General features: G+C 36.1%; 4 protein-coding genes across 7 annotated transcripts; 3 read left to right on the top strand and 1 right to left on the bottom strand.

The window, feature by feature from the left end:
- Window positions 1–708: 708 nt before the first annotated feature.
- On the top strand, window positions 709–17,644 carry LOC119074881 (UTP--glucose-1-phosphate uridylyltransferase). Of its 3 annotated transcripts, none has more exons than XM_037181219.1 (8): window positions 709–863; window positions 15,613–15,891; window positions 15,964–16,104; window positions 16,171–16,376; window positions 16,435–16,802; window positions 16,876–17,200; window positions 17,259–17,343; window positions 17,406–17,637. In XM_037181219.1, the coding sequence occupies exons 1-8, from the start codon at window positions 837–839 to the stop codon at window positions 17,511–17,513; spliced, it is 1,539 nt and encodes a 512-aa protein (XP_037037114.1). In that variant the 5' UTR covers window positions 709–836; the 3' UTR covers window positions 17,514–17,637. The 3 variants fall into 3 exon arrangements, with proteins under 3 accessions (XP_037037114.1, XP_037037113.1, XP_037037116.1); XM_037181218.1 differs by lacking the exon at window positions 709–863 and adding an exon at window positions 9,936–10,368 and having other exon boundaries at window positions 17,406–17,644; XM_037181221.1 differs by lacking the exon at window positions 709–863 and adding an exon at window positions 14,146–14,491.
- Window positions 1,132–2,165, bottom strand: LOC119074896 (ribosome-recycling factor, mitochondrial). Its single transcript, XM_037181243.1, has one exon. The coding sequence runs from the start codon at window positions 2,027–2,029 to the stop codon at window positions 1,265–1,267; it is 765 nt and encodes a 254-aa protein (XP_037037138.1). The 5' UTR covers window positions 2,030–2,165; the 3' UTR covers window positions 1,132–1,264.
- A 1,380-nt stretch (window positions 17,645–19,024) lies between the features above and the next one.
- Window positions 19,025–19,851, top strand: LOC119074900 (histone deacetylase complex subunit SAP18-like). The gene is made up of 3 exons (XM_037181248.1): window positions 19,025–19,206; window positions 19,287–19,414; window positions 19,553–19,851. The coding sequence occupies exons 1-3, from the start codon at window positions 19,141–19,143 to the stop codon at window positions 19,806–19,808; spliced, it is 450 nt and encodes a 149-aa protein (XP_037037143.1). The 5' UTR covers window positions 19,025–19,140; the 3' UTR covers window positions 19,809–19,851.
- Window positions 19,852–20,434: 583 nt separating this feature from the next.
- Window positions 20,435–23,516, top strand: LOC119074883 (putative Dol-P-Glc:Glc(2)Man(9)GlcNAc(2)-PP-Dol alpha-1,2-glucosyltransferase). 2 transcript variants are annotated; one of them, XM_037181224.1, is made up of 5 exons: window positions 20,435–21,056; window positions 21,124–21,292; window positions 21,531–21,682; window positions 21,742–21,930; window positions 22,869–23,498. In XM_037181224.1, exons 1-5 carry the CDS (start codon window positions 20,733–20,735, stop codon window positions 23,412–23,414), a joined length of 1,380 nt encoding a protein of 459 aa, XP_037037119.1. In that variant the 5' UTR covers window positions 20,435–20,732; the 3' UTR covers window positions 23,415–23,498. The 2 variants fall into 2 exon arrangements, with proteins under 2 accessions (XP_037037119.1, XP_037037118.1); XM_037181223.1 differs by having other exon boundaries at window positions 20,436–21,060; window positions 21,122–21,292; window positions 22,869–23,516.
- Window positions 23,517–24,685: the final 1,169 nt, after the last annotated feature.

Here is a 24,685-nt window from a genome sequence, read left to right as displayed (position 1 = left end):
ATAGGGTACTGAAACGGGACAGTGTACTGAACAAATTTTGACACTGTTATAAAAGATTTTTCATACAAAATAGTACTCTATTCGGCAGCTGTCACTCGAAGCACTTTTGCGAAGTGCGTTGATCATTGTCAAATAGCAGTTTCTTCACAAAATGTGTCAAAAGTGTCAATTTCATCCAGCTAACCTCACAAAAAATAAAAATTTCTCTTACATTTTTTGAACTTACGGGTTACCCTGTGTGAAAGTGACAATGTACATATTTGACATCTCAAATGACATTGATGATCAGAGCGAGAACACCGAAGACTAGTTATTATAACTTGCCTTCAATGAAAGTAGATAATCCATTTACTTTCATTGCTTGCCTTGGGGTACTTGTCAAAGTAGATCAGAGCGAGAAAACCGAAGACTAGTTATTATAACTTGCTTTGGGGTACTTGTCAAAGTATTTGTTTCTCTTTCAACGTGGTACGTTGAGAGCGAGAGGACAGAAGACCAGTTTATTTTAACTTGCCTTGGGGTACTTGTTCAAATATCTTCTTCTCTTTCATCATAACACTCTATTATTAGTCTGTGAGTTCCTTGCCTTCGTCTGTTACTTCTGCTATGGCAAATTTGTAGAGACCTATTCGAATATTGTCATTCTATGTGATGAAAAAATGTCAAACAAGCCGACGAAGCATATTTTTTGCGTTTTCAACTCAATAAAAAAAAATTGAGTCAACAAATGTGAGGTTAGGATTGGGTGTTGTTGTGTTGTGATTTGGTAATTTGTTGAAGTGTTTGAATTTCTAATTAAATCGTCAAGTTTTTATCATCAAAGTTTTTAACTGAAAATGTTGGAGGTTCCTAATGAACGAAGGGTACGTAGCTTCCATTCGTTTTTTAAAATCATGTTTGTTCATTCACGTGAAAAGGAAGTATTTTTATTGAAGAACCACTTTTGGAAAAAGAATTTTTTGGACGACTCTGTTATTTCACGATAACGTCAGTCCATAAACCTACGACTGAACCACAGACTGTTTATATACTTAATGGAGTGGCAAAAATGTTTCGTTATTTTTTCTCATGGAAAATGTTATCGTCTCGCAATAGTTTCATTGCCCTTGAATTGACATTCAAAGAAGATTCTGATGTTCAAAAGTAAATTTTATTGCGTGACATCATCAAGTTCACAGAATTTATTATGTAAAACTTTGTCGTACAACCAACAAATTCAATATTTTCTATTCCCAGTTCACCCTGCGTGTCTCCGGTTTCCATGTTAGTCTTTTCCTTGTAATTCCTTTTGTTTCACTTCCAGCATGTCCTCGGCCTCTGCAATGTATTTCTCGGCAATGCTAACCACCTGACCTTGAATGCTGAAATTGTCATCCTGGGAAATGTCCTTTTGATTTTTCAACTTTTTCACCACCGAATTCTGAGCGTCCTTAATCGAATCACGGCACTTGATGAACAAAGTCTTTGCATTTTTCGACAGATTTTCACGATGTTCTTTCGTTATTTTCGGCACCGGTATGAAAATTGTTGTGCCGTCCTGTTGGGGACTCAAGTTCATTCCACTCTTCTGGATCGCCTGCAGTGCGGCCGGTATAGTTTGCGGGAATGCAACCATATTGATGACAATGGTTTTCGGATTCTTACGGATTATTTGCGCCAATTCCTGCAGTTCATGATCCTTGCCATCCACTTTGATCTTTAACGTTTCGATGGAACCGGTTGTCGAACGCAGAGATAAATTTTTGATGAACTCGTTTCGCATCGTATCAATGCACTTTTCCAGCTGTCCAGTGTATCCATCCAGATTGAAGAATTCACGGAGCTGGTCATCGTTAAACTGAACTTTAGCAAATTTATATCCTTTGTCACGGCTACGTTCTTTCAGTTTATCTTTTCCTTTGGCATATTGTCGAACACTTATTGCACAGCACACAGCATTCAAATAGGTTGGAGATTGCTTGTAAATGGACTGTTTAACGATGTTGCTGGCTAGTGGTTGAAGTCTCACAATCGATCGTAGCGTAATCATCGTTGTTTTGGTTTGTTTTTCGTGTTCTTAAAGTTTTATTTTCTGTGTGAGCAGCGAGACAGAATAATATTTCCTTTCGATTTTTCTTCTTGTTATACCCATGACATTGACCGTCGTGTCTGCGTGCACATATGAACACAACATTGAATTAATGTTCGAGCTAAGTGAAAATAAGTGAATATGCCACTGACCATACGAAACACTCATAACCGTTCGTTGCGATTATATTTTGCACATTTTTGATGTGGCTTTGAAATTCGAAGCTGAAGAGTTCTTTTTTAATGGAAATTAAACAGTTTTTCTTTACATCCATTTAGACCGAGATCTCACATTACATGCATATCCGACTTTAGATTGATCAGGATGGAAGATCACTGATGTGTTCTTGAAATACAGATCTGATGATTCGCTTTTTTCCTTCCCGGTCATCATTTAAATCATGACATTATTAATCTCGGATGGTCGCACCACATAGTCTTCCCGAAGCGTGTGCCTCAGTTGAGTAAACTTAAGGCAGTCACATATTATGTGTATGCCAGTCTCGTGTTCCAGTCTGCAAGAACATCTAGGGTCACTGAAAACCTCAGTTTGTTCAGGTGTCGATTCAGCCCACAGAGTCCGCAGCTACTCATTTCCACACCATACACATTAGTCCCTTCGACGGTCACGTTCTGAAACTTATGCGATATTGTTTCATCAACATATACCAAAAAAATTTGTTCTACGACTTTTCTCTTTGAGGACTTGGATGATCCTCCTAACAAGTGTAGGCCTAGTGCAAATAACAGCTGTCATACATCTTAGAAAATCTAAATTTGGTGTCAAAATGTAGGTATTAAGCTCAATTAAAAATGAAGAAATTGAATTTTCATTAGCAGACGTGCCTAACACGATGAAAATTAAAAAAATTGACTTGTCACGTACGCCAGACCTGCGAATGAAGAACAGAGAGATGCTAATATGACGGCTGGGGCGCCCCTTCGACGGATAGAGGGAATTTGTCCATCATTTCTGAAAAAAATTGAACCGTATGCGACCAGCTGTCAAATTGAAAAAGACATAACCACAGATTTTTTTTAATACTTCCAGCATCACCAATTTTAATTAATAAATTGCTAACATGATCCTTGTGGGATCAGAATGAACGTAAGTCCATTTATTTATAAATCAGATTCAGTATTCGTACACAATTTCCGAATTGAAAAAAACAATTTTGGAGACCAATTTTTGAACGCGTATATCTCAGATAATACGAAAGTACCTTGCAAATAAAACCCTTTACGTTAATTTTGACACCGATGCAAACGTATTTCCATATTCTGCTTCTCGAATCATTGTAGTCAAAAATTAATTATTTTGTAAACAACCGACCAATTTTGGAAAAAGTCAGCCATTTTTGACATTTCATTCGTTATATGAAAAAAGCTGACAAATTCCCTCTATCCGTCGAAACGGCGTCCCAGCCGTTATCTTAGCATCTCTCTGATGAAGAATGATGATTTAACATAACCAAAAATGAACCACATCATCACGGAAACGGTAATCATGTCGATAAATGAATGTATGAAAATCCACCACCTTATCATCAAAAAATGGGTTTGGGTGTCACACGCACATCAGTATTGACACTACCTCACCAACTAACAGTATACAGTCTTAGTTATGAACGGAAGCAAATTTAAAACTAGAACTCGAGTGATGCAACGACTTTTCTCGCATTTGCAGACTGTCTACATAGAGAGCTGCATCTACGTTGTCTGGTTGGAATTTAAACAAAATTACCAATACACAATCGTGCTCATTCCGCTTACTTTGGCATTGACCTCTGAGCTAATAGAAGTTGATAGTTAGTTGGTTATTTACAAACAGTCTGCTACACTACCCAAACAAACTGTCCTCGGTTTTCGCGTTATATCGCGGTTCCAATCACTGGAGCAAGCAATTTTTATATTTTCATTTTCAAAAATTATCTTCGATTGAACGTTATCTGCTACATAGATTATTATTTGAATTGTAATGTCATGGCACCGATCCAAAAGTTGAAAAATAATTTATTTCGTAATTTACAAATTCTACATTTTTTTCACCATATAAGCGAGCGATAGTACACTTTTTTGTGTCGATGTTTCCACGACGTAACGAACGATTATCACTCTCACATATCATTTCAATAATAAATATTTCTTCTTTCCTTTTTTATTTGTTTCGTTTAATCGTATAGGTTATCAGTTAGTGTATTTATAACCGTTTTTAAGGTATAGATTGCGTAATTTCGTAATTAAGCCATTAAAGCATATACAAATTTGTGTCAGGTCTATAATATTCGTCCCATGTTGGTTCGACTCCCTGTTTATTGTCCGAACACGAGTACGAGTTTTCTTTAATTGCTCAGTAAATTATCCAATAAAAGCATCTTTTCAGTAATTTTCCAATGATACGGAAGGTCACATTGAACGATTACTGAGCGATTGTTGTTTATTCGCTGAATGAAAATATTTACGAGAATTTATTGTATGCTCTAGAAGTTTCGTAAGTGTCCCGTTTTGTAACATGTCGGGGATCGTCCATTAAAGATTCTGTAACATGTTTAAGTGGAAGAACAAATTCATTGAAATTTTAATACAAAGTGTGTTGCAAACCATCTTCTTGTTTGGCATATAATCTGGTTACGAGAGACACTAAATACGTCCCTACCTGACCCTATTTCCTATTTATTGCATTACATCATATTAAATCAAAATTGCAATTTTTCTTAACACGAAACTTTTTCGTCACGTCATCATGATATTGCTTAGATTAGATATGGTCATGGTCATTCAATCAAAATCGAAACAATGCCTCAACAAATTAAGTGAATAGGTCACTTAAGGCGTCTGTCATGACAGCAATGACTTTTCCATTACAGTCGAGGAAATTTAGATTTCGGGTTTTCCAAAGGTATTAATCTTATTTAACCCACACTTTATCCCACAACAATGGAATCCACAAATTTAAATTTAGTTAACACAACGGTCACAATGACGGCGCTGCAGTCACGATTTCAAAATGTGATATAGGGTGGATAAACTAAATTTTGGTTTTGGTTACATTTTCTCTTGGTTTTTAATTATTACATTAGGACTTCTAAATTAAGAGTACCTTTATGCAATGCAATATAAACCGTTTGAGTTTGAAAAAAGATGTTTTGTATCAGTGAACGATATAGGAAAGCGTTCAGTACGTCTCAACATACAAAAGAACGTAAAATATAATTGTACATTTAGCCACCCTACGTCCGTCATCGCTTCTATTGTCTTCAAAAACATATTGTGTGCTTGTCATGATAATTATCAGACGTTTGTTTATTTATGTGTCTCATCTAAAATGCTGGCCAGCAAAATTTTGATCATTAAATTCAACGGCAAAATTGATCTAAATGTTAAAATAATTGTGAATAATAGTGAAGTTAATGTGGTTTTGTTTTCTCTTCATAAAGGAATTTGCATCAGTTCGATGTAAAGTGCGGAGCACCATTGGAAAAAAAACTTGTCGCTGAAGAATGATCAAAAAGTTGCTGGACGCAATAGCTTCAACTAATGCTTTGCAGGATATAGAATCGAAATTAGAGAAACACCAAGAGCCGTCCATTTGAAATCTTCATCATCATCATTTCAACTAAAGGTTTTTTTTTAACGAAACGGAAGTTCGCTCGCAGATTCGGATCGGAACATCTCATTCGTTTTCGCTAAAGCTCGTAGCCGTCATTAATCATGATTCCCATGAAGAATCGCCAAAAATACAAAATTGGCAAGGGATGAAGAAACGCCGGCAAAAACAAAGAATGATAAATTTGTCTTTGTTGCGTTTCTTCACACTTTGGCGATTCTTCGTGGTGATTAAACAAATCCTTGGAAATTTATCCTTTTACGAAATTTATCTAAAAGGCGTTATTTATTCGAAGCTAGTGAATCTATCCTTTTATAAAAGTTACGAAATGCTGCCTGGTTCGATCCTAAGGAAACTCTTATTTTACGTCAGGTAACGGCATCTTGTTCGATCCTAGGGAATTCATACTTTAACAAAAGATCCCGAGGACACTATCATTTTACGAAAGATAATGTAGAGACATTTCAAAAACGTATTTTTACACTTTGGCGTTTCCTCACACTCTGGCGATTTTTCTCTTCTTCTCTTCACACTATCGATTTTTCTTGGCAATTCATCATTATGAGGTTCCGAGCCTACGCTGAAATTGTGCCTATATTTCTGCGTTTCGAAATTTTTGATCGCTGATATCTTTTTACGAGAGCCCTTTTTGAAAAATATACGACCACATTTTCGAGTAAAAATATGTCAGCTTTGAATAAAAAATAAAATTGTCTGTGAAAGTTCCATTTGCTTTGAGAAAACTGTACCGATGCCCCAAATTTGCATCAAAGGTACACTTTTCTCAAAGCAAATGGAACTTTCACAGACAATTTTATTTTTTATTCAAAGCTGACATATTTTTACTCGAAAATGTGGTCGTACATTTTTCAAAAAGGGCTCTCGTAAAAAGATATCAGCGATCAAAAATTTCGAAACGCAGAAATATAGGCTACAATTTCAGCGTAGGCTCGGAACCTCTTATGGTTGATTTGTTAAATCAACAAGAAAAATCGCCATAATGTGAAGAAAAACCAAGAAATATCGCCAAAGAGTAAAGAAACTCCAAGGATCATAGAGAATTGAAAATTTGTCTTTATGGCGTTTCTTCACACTTCTGAGACTTTTCTTGATGATTTAACAAATCAACTAAATATGATGAATTGTCAAGAAAAATCGCCAAAGTGTGAAGAAACTCCAAAATATGACAAATCGCCAAATAATACAATATTGTCGATTTGACTATAACTTTTATTTAGAAAAAGATTGTACGGGACAGCAATGAAAGTAAATAGATAGGTATGGCCAAACGTTCAAATTTGTTCTAGCTGGAGCACATACGGACTTGCATGGCGCCACCTCAAGCAAACTCATTTCTAGTGCAAATTTCCACTAGAAATGAGTTAGTTTGAGGTGGCGCCATGCAAATCCGTATGTGCTCCGACTTGTATGGACTGGCCATACCTACTTATCTACTTTCATTGCGGGACAGTATGTACTGCATATCATATAATTCCTCTCTCTTGTGTTTATCTGGGTTCTACGAAGCCAAAATATAATTTCGGACTACAAGTAAACCGTCTCGACCAGTAGTTATTTTCCTAAGTTCCTAATGAGTGCAAAAAGGCTATTTCAACATTAGTTAGGAAAGCATAATTTTTATGTGAATGTTTCTGAGGTTTTCAATCTTAATATTTTCATGAAGTTACAAATAATCCACAGAAAATTTTATTATCCTAGAACGAGGTCGGAAATACATCAAATAAATCAAATAGAAAACAGACTTGGAAATTGTTATTTTGTCTAAAAGTTGATATTAAAATTCTTTGGAAATCGTAAATCGCATAATTGCATGAGCGAGCAGGCATCTCAGGATTATAAATCAGGAACTTTGAAGTTCGTCATATATTCATATTCTTATCTTATTCCTGACCAGATTCTGTTTTCATGATTGAGCTCAATCATGAGCTTCACTTATACAAAGAGTTGAATTGATTTCCTATGCCAAATTGTAATTTGGCGAAAAAGAATGTTCCGAATCTGCGTTTCGTTAAAAAAAAGCCTTTAGTTGAAATGATGATGATGAAGATTTCAAATGGACGGCTCTTGGTGTTTCTCTAATTTCGATTCTATATCCTGCAAAGCATTAGTTGAAGCTATTGCGTCCAGCAACTTTTTGATCATTCTTCAGCGACAAGTTTTTTTTCCAATGGTGCTCCGCACTTTACATCGAACTGATGCAAATTCCTTTATGAAGAGAAAACAAAACCACATTAACTTCACTATTATTCACAATTATTTTAACATTTAGATCAATTTTGCCGTTGAATTTAATGATCAAAATTTTGCTGGCCAGCATTTTAGATGAGACACATAAATAAACAAACGTCTGATAATTATCATGACAAGCACACAATATGTTTTTGAAGACAATAGAAGCGATGACGGACGTAGGGTGGCTAAATGTACAATTATATTTTACGTTCTTTTGTATGTTGAGACGTACTGAACGCTTTCCTATATCGTTCACTGATACAAAACATCTTTTTTCAAACTCAAACGGTTTATATTGCATAAAGGTACTCTTAATTTAGAAGCCTGATGTAATAATTAAAAACCAAGAGAAAATGTAACCAAAACCAAAATTTAGTTTATCCACCCTATATCACATTTTGAAATCGTGACTGCAGCGCCGTCATTGCGACCGCTGAGTTAACTAAATTTAAATTTGTGGATTCCATTGTTGTGGGATAAAGTGTGGGTTAAATAAGATTAATACCTTTGGAAAACCCGAAAACTAAATTTCTTCGACTGTATGCTTCCAAAATTTTCATTTTCTTAGATCACAATTGAAATTAGGCATGGGGTGTATTCGATCTCCTCAAAATGCACTCTTTTTTACATTTTACTCGCTGCACCCACTGGATACTCGTTTTCCGACAATAATTTCATCTGTTAGGCTCGTTGCCGGTCTTCGCGGTAGTAGATTACGTTAGATGTTGCTAAAGAAATTCATTACATGACTGACTTTTCGACAAGTGATTCGAGCTGGAGGCGAGGTATCCAAATACACTTGTCGAAAAATAGTTACCGAAGCATGTTTCTGACAAACACGAAACACATGAGTGACTTTGAGAGTGTCACAATAATGAATTACGGAAAAGCATTCAATGTATTCTGTTTAATTGAATGCGCCTCAGAGCTTACTATCGAAAAAATATTTTGTCGAAATTTCTCGAGTTTTCTTGAAATTGCTTTTTGAGATATGCGGAAAATTTTCATGAACCAAAATGAAAGCAAAATAAAATGATCGAGTCTGGTTTTTGACAATTGAATTTCAATTGTCAAAAACCAGTATCGATCATTTTATTTTGCGTTAACTTTATAAGAGAACGAAGAAACTTCGAAAAAATTTAAGAAAATATTTTCTCAAAAATAACCAATGGGAAAGTTAGTGAGACACAAAAGAATTCACGTAAAATGAACCAAAAATACTCTTCATATAATCTTTGCAGGGTAGCAAACTGCTATGTAATAGTCAACTTTTGCATGGGACAGTTAATAAATATACGTTTAGGATGCAGTGAAAGTCAAGAACATGTATGGTCGATCGGCGAATTCGTCTTAAACGCACTCACATCTTATGTAAAAATAATATGAAAATGAGTGCGTTTAAGTACGAAAATCAAATTTTTATGTCCTCCGGGCGGACAATAGACCATACCTGTTTTACACTTTCATTGTTAGGATGCACTGGGTTAGAGATATTTTTTGCCGTGTGTGGTTTAATCCCTCGCCTTCGGCTCGTGCCACAAAATATCACTAAACCAGTAAGTATTCTATTATTACATATACATGCGAGTCTTATAATATACATCTCTTCACTTGCTTTCAAATGATTCAGTTTTCTTGTTCAACTATAATTAAGAAACGTTACATATCTATTCGCGGCTTATCTACAGTCACAATTCGATAATGTCATCGTAAAATCGCTAATCAACAGATTAGTTTGCAGTTTTTTTTTCGTATTTTCTATTTAAACTAGTGACACTTCCCGTTTGTCGAAACTCGAAATAAACATAAATTCTAAAAGAAAAAATTTGTTATCAGAAAACGGCTAAAGAAAAATTCTAAAACCCAACCGAATAGTATTCTCATTACACGCGATTACTTAGTTACATATATTATATTTCGAATTGTTGTATAATTTCATATGGGATATCATAATATGCATACACATATATATGGCTGACTGATAGACAAGTATATTATTCATATAACCATTGATGATTTGAAAATATTCTCGTTAGTTTCAAATTTATTGTTCAACCGTCAACAATAACACATTATACAAAAGCGCTTTGATAGTGCACGTTCTTCGCGTTAAATTTGAAATCGTTTCTTTTTTCTCGCTCGCCGTTTCATCTTTTAAACTGATAAACAATTTAACGACAAATAAAGTATTAGAATATTTAATGTTCGTAATTTAACATGGAATGAAGTGCTGGGTTTTTCAACAGAAGTGTAATTCTATTCTGAACACAAAAAAAAACGATTTGATTTGTATGTTACATTCTAACTCACGTTCAATACAATTTTGTTGATTTGTGTTATTTACATTTGTGTATATCCATTAAGTGCTCACTTTGATAAAAGCAATTAACTTCGACTTCTGCAACAAAATGCCAGGTGCTATGGAAATGCTGCTTAACCGAGTATGTGATTGTTTGATCTGAATTGCCACGATAAATACAAATAACAATAAATTCATTGCCAATTCGCTCATAATATATTTCCATTTACTATTCATGTTACATTCCGCCGAACTTAACTGGTGTATTATCGAACAGATCATTGTGTTTGTAATCTTGAGCTTGACATTATTTTGCATTCTGCATTCTGCATTCTGTAACGGCCGCTGTCAATCAGATTTAAATCTCGCTTTAGATTACTTCAGATTGTGATCGTATAAAGTGATTGAAAGTGGCGAATTTAAATAACAAAATTTGAAGGCTCAAATTCTAAAATTTAAAGGAGATTTGGTTTGCCTCTCTGAGAAAAATCCCGACACTTTTACATGTAAATTGTAACAGCTTCTAGTGAATAATTAAGATGGCGCGCTGGTCGAATGTTGACGATCGTTCGTAATTCTGTAAATTTTACCAATACTTTTTACAATTAAAGGATAAATAAGCAAAATGTTGATGTATGATAGAATATAAAAACGCTTACAATAATATTCCACATCAAAATAAAACATAATTTTGCCGTGCTTATTGCTCTTATATAACATCCGAGGCTTCGATTTATACACCCATCTCCGAATCACATCTTACAGTCATAACATCCGTCGTATTTATGAATCCATCACATCACATTGTCTTATCTTGTTTGTGAAAGAAGTTGTGCTGACTTTCATATTTTGACCTGACGAGTGCTTTTTTAGCTTTATCTTTTCTCGTTTAATGTAACGAATTTAAGATATTACCCTTCGCTGAAGGGTAAAGACGTTTGGCGCAGATTAAATATGATCTGTATGTTAAAGTAATGAATAGTAAAGGAATGGATTGAAAATAGAAGTACTTTCTTGGGACGTAAGAACATGCCACAGGGCATGACTAAATATCGCCAATATTTAAGTTAAATAAGATAAATCTTTAGAGTGTCGACCATGCTAGGTGGAAATACATTAACATGTTCAAAATTAGCGAATTATAATAAAAATGAAATTTATTTGATTTAAAAAAGACAATACCGTCAACGGGCTTTTCAGCTTATTGACTGAATGACATTACCAACGAACAATTACATGTAACAATAACACAAATAGACAAATTATTTGTGTTTTGATTGAGTTTCGAACCCACAACTGACCATTCGATAGTTCAATGTGAAGTCTCGACTTACACACTGCTATATTTAGCTTCATTCCCAGTAAGCTAGTGACCGTTTTTCTTCTGAAGTATCAAAAATGTACGGACATCGCTAGACTCTATTAGAAACAAGCTTAAATCAATAAAATTTCAATTTTCTTATAATTCGCTAATTGTACTGGCCCTGTTTCTGCATTATATCTGCTGAATATTGTGAAACGTTTTGCAAAAAATGTTTTTCAAGCTATCATGGTGTACCGGTCCAGTATGCTCCACTCATTGAAATAGATATAAAGAGTGAAGAATTACTATAACCTTTCATCCTATTCAAAAATCATGTAAAAAGTCGTTGGCATGTTGCTTTGGACCTTAATGTTTATGGATCAAGACATGTTTTCCAGTTTTGTTTATCCATTAAAGTAACGCAAAATCGAGAAGAAAATCCCACTTGAAATGTGAAATGATTTCTTCGCGTACAATCGAGAACTTATTCTGAAAAGCCTAATCAATGAAAAATGATCACTCATCGACAAGTCTTCAAATGTTTCACTTCTGTTCTGTACGTCTCGTGAAGAAAACAATTCTCTATAACTCACATCTGGGAAAGCAAATATACAAGACAGTGACATGCATACAATACTTAATGATTGATTCGTTTTTATTTGAAAAATAATCGACATGAATCGTAGAATCGGAAGCCAGTGGAACATGTCTAAGATTCATTTTCTTTTGAAATTAAATATTCAGGATATCAAATTTAGAAATGATTATTTTTTTCATATTATATTATTATCAGAATGTGACCTTGAACGACCTCATCGTCGTAACAAAAAATAAATAAATAAACAAACAAAAATCTGAACAAATACACAGAATCATAGTCATTCAATTATTAGATTTTTTTGTCGTTTTTTTTCGCTATGATAATTAAGTATGGCTATGTATAAAAACATGCTCCAAACCGACTACCGTAGTAGTAATTTTTTTTTTGAATTATGAAAGTTTAGTTCCAGGTGTGACTCTTGTTCATTGACTGTTCAACGAAAAATTTAGTAATCAAACAAACAAACAAAAATGCGATGGATGATAGAAACCAGATCTCCCAGTATTGTCGTGATAGGACGTGTTAGACAAGTTTGTCGTAATTAAATTTTGTGGTGCAGATCTGGTTCCAACAGAGCAGAAATTCGAAAATCTTAAATGCGATATAGGATGTAGTGTACCGGAATTAGGCGAGAACATTCGTTGTTATCGGTTTTAAAATTATTATTTTTATGAAGGAAGCAATTTTTGGCGTCTAAAATCATTCTATGATTTCTGATTTTCACGCAAAATCGTATTACTTTTAAAGGAAAAATTGGTTTGTAGGTGATAACTTATTCCACTTGGAGAAAGCTTTGCAGATTTTGGAAATTTGAGTAGTCCGCATAGGTTTCTCCAAGTGGGTTAAGTAATGACTCACAAACCAATTTTTCCTTTAAAAGTAGCAGGGCTTTACTTTTTCAAAGAAATATTTTGGTTCAGAGAAATCATCAAAAACTAATATTTTTCCGCCTAAATGTAGGCTACAAATTTGCAAAGGGCCCATGGCTCTTAATGGCTCATTTTAAAAATCCAAATTTTTCGAACCTGAGCTGATATAAACTCGGAGTAGCATATAGCAGCATAAAGAGCCACATATTACAACTCATTTGTTTCTATGTAGTCCAAGTCTCCGTTAAAACACTACCTAGCCTCACTCCACCCTTTGGCCTACGACCCGATATAGAATAGGTATTTTTGTAACAAGAATCGCATGAGGGTATATTATCGCACTAGATGTCAGATTGTTGGTAAGAGGCGAAGCTGGGATTGGCAAAAAATCATGTGCGATAGTATACCAGCATACGATCTTTAATATGGGATGTTACCGTGGTCAATACAACCGCTTCTTCTTATTTGAACCTGACATCGGCGCAATTTGGATCTGCGGCTGACCAAGCAGAGCGAGCTAAGCACATTAATTACTTAGACCTAAAACAACACTACGAGTTCACGCCACTAGCTTTCGAAACTTTTGGCGCCGTTGGTCCCGAAACACAACTTTTCCTGAAGAAGTTGGGCAAACTTATGAAGAAAAAGACAGGCGAGAATAGATCGCTCGATTTCCTCTTGTAGCGCGTTTCAATAGCGATTCAGAGGGGCAACTCGTGCAGTATACGTGATACTTTCGGTGTATTTATGTATTAATGTATTTATGTAAAATGTGAAAAAAGCATACGATTCGTGTTGCATGTAACATTTTACAGTAACAAAGTACAGTAACAAAACCGATATGACAGAAGCCAGGTATACTGCACTATCAAGGCGTGATGTCACAAATCATGGTCGTGTCAGTTTTTAATTTTAAATTATTTGCGTGGCATTTTATCAATTTCTAATCGATCCCTAAAACAAAGTTCATTGATTCGAGTAGATACCTAGAAAATCGGAAATTGTTTCGATTTATCAGGAAAAAAAAAATCTGTCGCTTTATGTGCACACAACACATACTTTGTAAATATTTATTCGTATTTTTTGCCGTCTTTCATTAAAGAAATAAGTTAAAATTGCAAAGACATTCTCTGATAAGGTCATTTCGCGGTGATGTATTGCATGTAAAGTTGATAAAGTTAAACAGCGAGCGTATATATTTGCTGATTAATATATCAAAATGTAGTTTGTTGATAAACAACGACCGTTTGAGATAGAGATTTTACTAAAAAGATCGTTTCGTTGTTAAACAGGAAATTTTTTGTTTGTTAGAACGAAATATAACCGAAAAAGATGCGAAAAATCGAGAATTAAATATATATTCATTCCGTGCTTTACCTCAGTGAAATCAGTTGTATTTTTATATTTCTGCTCTCTGCAACGTACCTGTAACGTTAAGCTTAATATTCCCGCATTTATCGCAATAATGGTGGCAAAACTTAAATATTTTGGGGTAAAATTTTTGGACTTATGTGTGGGTGACTGGTGATAGTACGGCATCGTTAATGTTAAATAACTTTCATTTTTGTAAATTTTCGAAGCCGACGGACACATTTTTAGTTGGATAAAATTGTAACTTATGAAAATAAATTTGAACCACCCTCCAGTGACCCTTGTTTTTTGAGACTACCACAAAAAATGACTCACATATACACGGAGGACGTAAGTAAGATTTCGACATGAATTTTCTCCAGCTGTTTTTCAGTTGGTCTACTTACAAAAACAAACGTACTTATACTTGTGAAACAGTTTCTCACGTGCGTGTGGTAATAGTACGTTACACCTTCATGAAGTATATAACGAGACATGTACACACGAGGGCTTGCCCGAGCGGTAGTACATTTCGAGCTATATACTTCATATAGCTGTAATAAATTATTCAACTCGCCTTCGGCTCATGCAATAACTCCCCAAGTGTCTAAATAAACATGTGGACAGAGGTGAATAATCTACTATTATCTACCTAGGTGAAATAATAGCAGTGAAAAGGTGCTATTATTTCTCTGTCTGTAGATAAAATAGCGTTTATCGCATACGGTGTGTGTGTATTGTGCGCTATATACACGACGTACATAAGAGTAAACAAATTTACCCTAGAGAGCTAAAGGTTTTGCAAGCAAAATTATTATTACTAGAAAAAGAGATGTTTGCCTACTGCGATAAAATACCTCGCGCAAGCGCTCGTATACGTACACGTCTCTTATATACAGTCTTATATCAGTAATGTACTATTAATATACATGCGAGAATGTGTTAGTGCAAACGCCAAGTAATATTCACTCCCTACTTATGTGATGTATCGCCATTACAAACACACCAATGCGCACTCTCGCACGTATAGTAAAGGCAGTTTTGATTGTATGAGTGCCCAAGATCAAAAACAGCTGAAGCAAATTCAAGTCTAAATTCTCCTGACGTCCCCTGTAATCAACAAAGTCAAAAATTGTTTCTTAAATCTTCTGTCAACTCTACTGATGCGGTTGTCGTGATTAGCTAAAACAAATACGATCGTTTCAGACGATCAATGTATTATCATCAATACTAAACAAAAACTATTTCCATTTGTCTACACAGGTGAGAGGGCACCAGCGAGTCCCTTCCGATTCGAAAGAATTCCACGAGGTGACCAAACGTGACGCACAAATCCAATTAGAAGTTGAGCTCGATAAATTGCTGAAAACGTCCAACGATGAGCTGAAACCGTTCCTCAGCGGCGAAATGGGTCGCTTTTCGGCGCTGTTCCAGCGATTTTTATCGGAAGACGGTCCATCGGTCGCTTGGGAAAAAATTCAGAAATTGCCGGAAGATGCGATCAGACATTACGATACGCTTAGTTTACCAAAGGAAGATCAAGTAAGGAAGAAATCGTTGTCGTCGACTCATCAGAAATATAAATAAACTAAAAAAATGCATCCAACGTTTCAGATTCGTGAAATGCTTGACAAATTGGTTGTGATTAAATTAAATGGTGGTTTAGGCACGTCAATGGGTTGCCATGGTCCGAAAAGTGTGATTCCAGTTCGATCGGACCTAACATTTTTGGATTTGACTGTTCAACAAATTGAGGTAATAATTTTAAGAATTCGTGTAAAAAGAGGTGAATAACCATCTCGTCATCCGTTGTATTTCCAGTCTTTAAACAAACAGTACAATGCTAACGTACCACTGGTTCTGATGAATTCGTTTAACACAGACGAAGACACAGAGAAAATTATTCGAAAATACAAAGGATTTCAAGTGCAAATACATACGTTCAACCAAAGCTGCTTCCCTAGGATCAGCAAGGACTCATTACTGCCAGTTGCCAAGGATATGGACATCGATAAGGACATTGAATCGTAAGCGAAATTTTAATTTGTTCTTAATCAACTGGAATGATTTACCTCTCTTTGATAGGTGGTATCCGCCCGGGCACGGTGACTTTTACGAATCGTTCCAAAATTCCGGTCTTCTGAAACAGTTTCTGGATGAGGGTCGCGTATACTGTTTCTTGTCCAACATCGATAATCTTGGTGCAACGGTTGACCTGAAAATTCTGAACAAACTGCTGCACGAAAAAGCGAGCAATGGAGACTCGGTTGAATTTGTAATGGAAGTAACCGATAAGACTAGAGCCGATGTTAAGGGCGGTACACTGATTCAGTACGAAAACAAATTGAGATTACTGGAGATTGCGCAGGTGCCGAACGAGCACTTAGACGACTTTAAATCGGTCAAGACATTCAAATTTTTCAATACCAACAATATTTGGGCAAAACTTGATGGTGAGAGCCAATCAAACACCTTGAATTGCACTCTGAGTTGGTAAAATAATCTTTCGTGCTTTATCCTCTTCAGCAATCGATCGTGTTCTGTCGCACAAAACACTAAACATGGAGACAATAGTCAACCACAAGACGTTGGACTCTGGCGTTCGTATCATACAATTGGAGACGGCTGTCGGTGCCGCAATGAAATGTTTTGATGGTTCGATTGGCATCAATGTGCCCCGTTCCCGTTTCTTACCGGTTAAGAAAACGTCCGATCTACTGTTGGTTATGTCGAATTTATATAGTCTGAAAGGTGGATCATTGTGTATGTCACCGCAACGAATGTTCCCGACCACACCGCTAGTCAAGCTGGGTGATAATCATTTCAGCAAGGTGAAAGAGTTCCTGGGAAGGTAACGATATTCAGATTGACGAATGTTGTTCATATGACTGAGATTTGTCTCATTCAAGATTTGCCACCATACCGGATCTCATCGAGCTCGATCATTTGACTGTCTCGGGTGATGTAACATTCGGTCGTGGAGTTTCGCTCCGTGTAGGTGTTTCCAGTCATTTGTTCAAGTCAATTTTGTTAATTATTTTTTTGTATTTGCTTAGGGCACTGTCATTATTATTGCCAATCACGGGGATCGTATCGATATTCCCGCTGGTGCTGTGTTGGAGAACAAAATCGTTTCGGGTAATATGCGTATCCTGGATCATTAACGTCGAACGGAACTTTTATTTGGAGCCAGTTTATCTTTCCTAACGTTTTCGTTGATTGTTTTAATTTCTTTATAGCTTTTAGTAATCATGCTGTTAACGTTTGAGATTAAATGTCGTTACCTTACGGATAATTCGTAGTTTTAATCAGAGGCACAACGATGGTAGGCCTAGTGATTAGATATAAATCAACTTGAATCTTAGTTTTCTCTATGGAAAACCCATTTCCGTAGTTTGTTGGCCGAACTCAGTTTGTAAAGTGTTTTCAGTAACAATCAACGAAAGGCACAGGTCTGGTCATACGTTATAGCTTCAACTACATACGACTATATCCTACAGCAATCTCTTAAAATTGTCTTTTTACCAACTCAAGCAGGGGCTGACTGGTTCTGAGAATTTATCTTTGCAAAATTTAGAGATTTAAAAATGTGGCTAATGATGAGAGAAAGGATGTAAAGGATATAAGCGACTATAAACGATAATATTAAGGATTCACCGCCAGCGTGTGTATTCTCTGCCGATTGGCAAAACCTTGAAGTTCTTCTTTGCAACAGCTTTGTGAGTAAAAATGAATTGTAAAATTGTATATGTGATCAATGAATCGGTGGTCAATGAATCAGTCTCTGAAAAGTGATATATCATGTCTTTGTGATACTATTTTGACGAAAGTTTGAGACAAAAGGTTGATAGGTTATAAAATCGGCTCGACTTTTTTTCTTCAAAAACCCGACCCGACCTTAAACCGAATTAAATTTGTAAAACTAAATCCGACGTTCTTCTTATAAAAGCACCTTCAGGACATAACTTTTGATAACAAAAGACATTGCCTGCGTGATAAACACGATGTGATTGTCCTATGTGTCTACGCAGGGCCTATTTTAAGGAATTTAATTTCCGAAAATTTCCAAAATTTCACAAAAATTCTTAAAATTTCCAAATTTTGTTTTCTGTTAGATCTCATTCCGAAGTAATCAGAAATTAAATTTCCAAAAATTCTCAAATTTTCGTCATTTCATCTAAAAACACAACAGATTGCATCGTAAATGTTGTTTTTACTGCCTTTTTAGTTGTTTTTCATGTCTTTGAGCTTATGCTTAACTAATCTAACAGAAAACAAAATTTGGAAATTTTAAGATATTTTATGAAATTTTAGAAATTTGTGGAAATTAAATTCCTTAAAATAGGCCCTGACTTGAATGCAAATTTTTGAACCCGATAAGTTCTTTCCGATCTTCTTTCAACCTACACGCCATATTACAATCAAATCTGATGCTACTTCCTTTGCTTAAAAGTATCACTTTTCAGTGTTAAAAAACAAATCTTGTACTTCTTCAGCTTTATTATTTTGTATAGTCGCCGTTGTCGATAAGAGATGTGTAGTCGTTACTCAAATTGACTGGTATGTTAGTGCAACAATTCGAAAAATTTAAATAAAAATTTGTGCGCTTTTTTTAAGAAGTGTCAAATATCACGACAACATTTGCGGTCACGGCTTCTGTCTTTGTTCTTGTAAACGTCCTAAACGTCTGACAGCCGGCGTAAAAAACCAAAACAAATTGAGGGAGAAAGCAAATCGATTGCAAACACTTTTTAAATTCACTCCACTGACTGAAGCAAAAATAGCGAAGAAATGGCCGGACTCGAATCTATGATCGTGATCGATGATGAAAAGCCGTCTCCTGTGGATCGTGAAAAGGTTTTGCTATTTTTGTGAAATTATTTGCAGTCTATTCGTCTAACAACAAAACCATATTCTACTTCTTCTATACTTCGCAGACGTGTCCCCTTCTACTTCGAGTGTTCTGTTCAACTGGTCGTCACCATTCCGCTTCAGAATTCAGTCATGGCAATGTTCCGTCAAATGAATTGCAAATTTACACATGGCAGGACGCTACATTACAGGAGTAAGTATCTGGTTTTGAAAGAAGATCCATTCACTGTTGCTAAGCGATGCCAAAAAATTACATCGACTGCCGAACATGTTGGCCGATAGAGTTACAGGTTTGACTGATTCAACTCTCTGTTTTTCCTTTCATCACCAGACTGACTGCTTTAGTTCGTGATGTGAATCCGGACACGAGACGCAAGGGAACATATTTCGATTTTGCCGTGGTGCAACCGGAACAATTTGGTCCGGGCTATCGCATGAGAGACATCGGGGTCACTTGTTCGGGACAACGAAATGCCGACGATACGTTGACATTAGCCCAAGCCAAGTTCAATATCGGTGATTACATGGACATCAACATTACTCCACCGAACCGTGTGCCACCACAGCGACGAGCGAGAGCGTATTAAGAATGCAATTTTTGTGAAAATAAATTTGTCTTGAGGGAATGAACTCTAACGTCGTTTGTTTTGACGAATAGTCATTGTATGCAAACAATACTGTAGAGAGGGTATTGATGCAAACGATCTCTAAATTTAATGAGAAAAGCAAGAAGGAACACTTTAAGTTTATTGTTTGAAACCTCTTTAATTAGCGAGCCCAGTGCAGGACTGGCAATACTGGACTAATGGACATCGCAGAGTGGGTTTTTAAAATTTTTGTACAGTCGGGGGCAGTGAAATCTCAGCATGACTTTGCTTCGACTGTTTTTCAGCTGATCCACATATACAATCAAAACAGTTTATTCCGTTGAAACTGCTACACGCACGCTCGTGATAGTAGTAAAACGGTAGAGCTGAAAAAAATGCATATGATAACCGTAACCGTGGTCACTATATGAGGGAAAGACATCAGATTACACGGGACCTCTCGATTATGAGTCGATAACTATATCATGCTATTATCGGCTCATAGTGAAGTCAATCGTTTCATCAAACATGAATTCAAAAAATATCCCTCGCTTGTCAAGTTACTTCTTTGTAAAAGTGAACTCTTTAGAGTGGCTGTGTGTCAAAAAGTTGTCAAGTCTGTCATTAAGTGTTTCACCAAAACTGTCAGAGGACTGTTATTGTGATTTGATCAAAAAAAAACATCCAAAACTAAAAAGTGCTACACTGTCTCGTCAATTTTAAAATGTTGGCAGAATAATCAATTGTTCAATCGTCTTAGTGTTATTCATTAAAGGACCAATGCCAAGGACCAATAATAACTGTGCTCCCTAAAAAACGTTTTTCAATCTTGGTTCACCTGTAATCTGAATAAATGCAGTTTTTGTCAATCACTGAATCGTTGTAAAAGAGCTTGCCGGTCAAATCAGACTTTTCGTACCATCGATGGCATTTTATTACGATAAGCTACCTAAACTGACACTGTTCATCGTTTACACAGCATTTTCCGTGTTTTTATTTTGCAAAGTTTTTGCAACATCAAATCTTGTTATCGATGAAGAATTTCACCTGCGTCAAGGATTGAATTACTGCAATGGTGACTTTACAGTGTGGGACCCAAAAATTACGACCCTTCCGGGTCTATATATCGTATCAACGCTTCTATTTCTTCCGTTTAATTTGTGTAATGCGTTTACGTTGCGGCTAACATCGCTTTTAGCGTCTATCATAAATGTCTGGTTCATTTACAAAATTCGAAAATTGGTAACCGTAAGTATCATTTTACTGTGTCGGTGCACAGATTCACTTGAATGCCTAAAATGTTTTTAATTTCTAGGCGAAAAACAAAGACTGGAAATTAGCTTTCGAGACCTTTATCATATCGACACTTCCTCCGATGTACTTTTTTGCTCACTTGTATTACACTGACATCATATCGATAACAGCCGTATTGGGCTTGGTGCTGTTCAATATGCGAAATGAACATAACATAGCCGCTCTGTTTGGTAAGATGACAAAAGAATTTAGATTTTGTTTTTGGGCAAAACGGCTCGACGCCCTCTTTGTACAACAAATCATTTGTTATAATTGAGTCAATGCTCGATCAAACCATTTTTGATGTTGTGCCAACTGTGCAGCTATATAGCGACAGCAATACAATTTCTCTTCTCTTATCATCCTTTGCGTCCGTCAGTGCAATTTTAAGTATTTCTGCGTGTTAACGTTTATGTAAAAACATTACAGGATTGGCTAGTGTACTCATGCGACAAACAAATATTGTCTGGGTCGGCATGGCATTCGGGATGACGGTAATAGACAAATTTTGCATTCAAACATTGCCGTTCATTAAAGATGCCGACAAAACAGGCAAAATCGACCATCTGTATACACTCCAGGTAAAAGAAGAACCGATCGATTAGACCAATCAGATTTAATCGAACGCTTCAATTTACAGGATATCATTGCCGTGGCTGGATTTTATTTGAAGAGATTTTATTTGATTCCGAAACAGCTCAAATTGCTGGCATTTTACTTAGTCGGATATTTGCTGGTGATTCTGGCATTCATTGGGTTCGTCCTGTGGAATGGGTCGATTGTTGTCGGTGACAAGACCGCTCATACAGCTGCATTGCATTTGCCACAGGTGAGAGGGACATTATAACATTATGGCTCGGTGTCTATAACATCATATAAGGTCAAGTTGCATGAATTCTTACAATAGTCCTTGTGGGTATCTCGGCCGATGCACAACGATGAAAATCTAAATTAGTGACGACTTTGTCAGTTCATTTGAAGGTTCTGGAGCCAAATGACGAATAAAATTTTTTGTTGAAAGAACTGTCGTACCAGACAATTTCAAAATCCGTTAAAGTACGTTTTCAATTTTATTCGTCAATTGGTACCAACCATTTGAATATTGATAGGCAACACAGGTTATAGAGAGTCTCAGTGCCTTTAGTACAAAACATGTATCCGTTAGCCCCAGTGATGTCTGTAGTTCCCTTGCAGCCGCTTCATAAAAATTTCAAGAAGTAGTGGGAAGGGGCAACCATGCCACTTCATAGGTCTGCACTACCTATCGTTAGTACAATATCGAAGGTAGACAATGTATGAGTAATTTCTGTCTTAGATCTTGTATACTAACGATAGGTAGTGGAGACCTGTAGAGTTTAAGAGGAACCACATACATCATTTGGACCAACAGATGCGTGTTTCATGCTCAAAGAAAACCATGAAGACCTATCCATCGTACAATGTCACTATTTCTGCACATTCCAAAAGTGCCAAATTGTTGGCTATATTGATTTCAACTATGTGTGACTAAAAGTACCGCTGGTTTTTTAATCTTTTACGCGTGGCAGGGATTCGAAACATTTTTTTTGAAGAGGAGAGTTCCAGATAGTTATTGCTCTCTCAATTTTAATTATGAATCGATGTTTGAACAGAATGCCAACCCCAGATAAAAGACTGATTCAAATTTTCGTGTCACCCTCGAGAAAAACGAAATTTTCCGAGTTTTTCCGATTATCATATTCTAACAACATCATCCAACCATCAAAATTTCCTTCTTCCGACTTGCAGATTTTATACTTCAGTCTGTTCACATTGGTCTTCGGAATATCGATGGTTCTAACCCACCTCGAACGAACGATCAAATGGGCATGCAAAAAATGGTACATCGTAGCAATAGGAACCGTAGCAATGGCCATTATCGTGAACTTCAACACAATCGTGCATCCCTATTTACTAGCCGACAATCGACATTACACATTCTACGTGTGGAATAAATTCTACGGTAAATACGCGTTCGCCCGATATGCCATTATACCGGTATATGCATTGGCTCTAATATCACTGTACCATGCCATTAACAACAAATCGGCCGGATTCAAATTGATCTTCAGCATTTGTGCAGTTGCGGCCATTGCATTCCAACAATTGGTTGAAGTGCGCTACTTTATCATTCCATTTCTGTTGATCCGACTGAATACGAGTCAAATAAAATGCAAAAATTTAGTCGTCGAGTTTTTCAGTTACACGCTCATCAATGCATTCGTTTTTCTGACATTTTTCCGCAAGGAAATCTATTGGAGTGACTTTGGGGAAGTTCAACGATTGATTTGGTAAAGTGAAAAAAATGTGAAATTTACTTTCGAATGATGTGTGGCATTTATTTTGTGTTTTGTTGTTTTGAAAATCTTTCAATAAAAATTTTTGTTACCATAAATTGGCTGCCTTTTTTTAATCGAATTGGCACCGGATCTCGGATCTTCTATTACGTTTCTAGCAAATTGAAATTGGTTAAGTTAAGTGTAGAAGGCGAGCCTTGGGCCAGGATAATTATTTAGAATTGTATTTCTGAAAAATTCTGAATATTTCGTGAAAATTTCCCACAAAAATTCAAAACATTTCCGGAAGTTTCAGAGTCTTACAAAATTAAAATTCCAAAAAAATGAGCTCTGATCGATGATTAAAGAGCTAGAAATGATATCGCCGCTGCCACCGAAAAATTTCTTTTGGAACACACGGTGCCCCTTAACAAAAAATAAAGTTTTTCTGAAACTTACCCAAAAAATGTCTTCTGATCCGAGTGCTAGGACCTAAAAGGAGTTCAAAACCGCTTTGCTTAGTCTTCGGCTAGATCTTTCCCCATAGCTGCTTTAGGTGTATTTTTGGTGCAATTTGGTACATCGAATTAGCTTTGTAAAAAGAATTAAAAATCTTAGAGACATGCCGTAGAACAATTTTTTGCTCAGAATCGATAAAAAATAAAATAAAAAACGCCTGTTTCATCACTTTCTGAAGAATCTTGAAAATGTCGCTATTTTCACAAGTCGACTATCGGGAAGGATCTAGCCGAAGACTAAGCAAAGCGGTTTTTAACTCCTTTTAGGTCCTAGCATTCGGATCAGAAGTCATTTTTTGGGTAACTTTTAGAAAAACTTTATTTTTTGTTAAGGGACATCGTGAACACGCCAGTCTTCAGTTACAACATTTAATCCAATCATGATCCAACAAATTGATACGAATTCCTTGGCTTCGCTTAACGTACCGTTTCCATATCAACAGTGCCAACGGCACCCGTTTTCACAGCCGTTACAATAGTCAGCAATAATTTTCGTAGTTATCAGTCATAACACGTGGAAAGTTGTGGTTTCTGGATATTTATATTTCCAAGCACCTAGAGTCCTCGGAGTAATTACACACAGCGATCATTCCTCTGATCAGTTAATGATATTTAAAACCAGATATGATGATCCTTTGTCTCTTGATCCCAGTCGTCATTTGGGATTACTTTCCTTTTGAAAGGAGCAACTTTGGAGGGTTACTTCAGGTAACCACATACTATGTACACGAACGTCTCTTCTTCCAGTCTACAAAGGCATATGGGAGTTACC

The sequence above is a fragment of the Bradysia coprophila genome, unplaced genomic scaffold (assembly GCF_014529535.1).
Source record: "Bradysia coprophila strain Holo2 unplaced genomic scaffold, BU_Bcop_v1 contig_151, whole genome shotgun sequence".
Classification (NCBI taxonomy): domain Eukaryota; kingdom Metazoa; phylum Arthropoda; class Insecta; order Diptera; family Sciaridae; genus Bradysia; species Bradysia coprophila.
Note: the sequence above shows the minus strand (reverse complement) of the source record. Positions and strands in the feature narration are given on the sequence as shown.

Excerpts from the sequence above, each read along its gene's own strand:
- LOC119074883 (XM_037181223.1), top strand. The coding sequence starts at position 20,733 with ATGGCATTTTATTACGATAAGCTACCTAAACTGACACTGTTCATCGTT. Across the intron at positions 21,061-21,121 it reads TCGAAAATTGGTAACCGTAA|AGGCGAAAAACAAAGACTGG; the intron begins GTATCATTTTAC and ends TTTTTAATTTCT. Across the intron at positions 21,293-21,530 it reads TAACATAGCCGCTCTGTTTG|GATTGGCTAGTGTACTCATG; the intron begins GTAAGATGACAA and ends AAAACATTACAG.
- LOC119074900 (XM_037181248.1), top strand. The coding sequence starts at position 19,141 with ATGGCCGGACTCGAATCTATGATCGTGATCGATGATGAAAAGCCGTCT. Across the intron at positions 19,207-19,286 it reads CTCCTGTGGATCGTGAAAAG|ACGTGTCCCCTTCTACTTCG; the intron begins GTTTTGCTATTT and ends TATACTTCGCAG. Across the intron at positions 19,415-19,552 it reads CAGGACGCTACATTACAGGA|ACTGACTGCTTTAGTTCGTG; the intron begins GTAAGTATCTGG and ends TTTCATCACCAG.
- LOC119074881 (XM_037181218.1), top strand. The coding sequence starts at position 10,336 with ATGCCAGGTGCTATGGAAATGCTGCTTAACCGA. Across the intron at positions 10,369-15,612 it reads TGGAAATGCTGCTTAACCGA|GTGAGAGGGCACCAGCGAGT; the intron begins GTATGTGATTGT and ends TTGTCTACACAG. Across the intron at positions 16,377-16,434 it reads ATCGATAAGGACATTGAATC|GTGGTATCCGCCCGGGCACG; the intron begins GTAAGCGAAATT and ends TCTCTTTGATAG.
- LOC119074896 (XM_037181243.1), bottom strand. The coding sequence starts at position 2,029 with ATGATTACGCTACGATCGATTGTGAGACTTCAACCACTAGCCAGCAAC.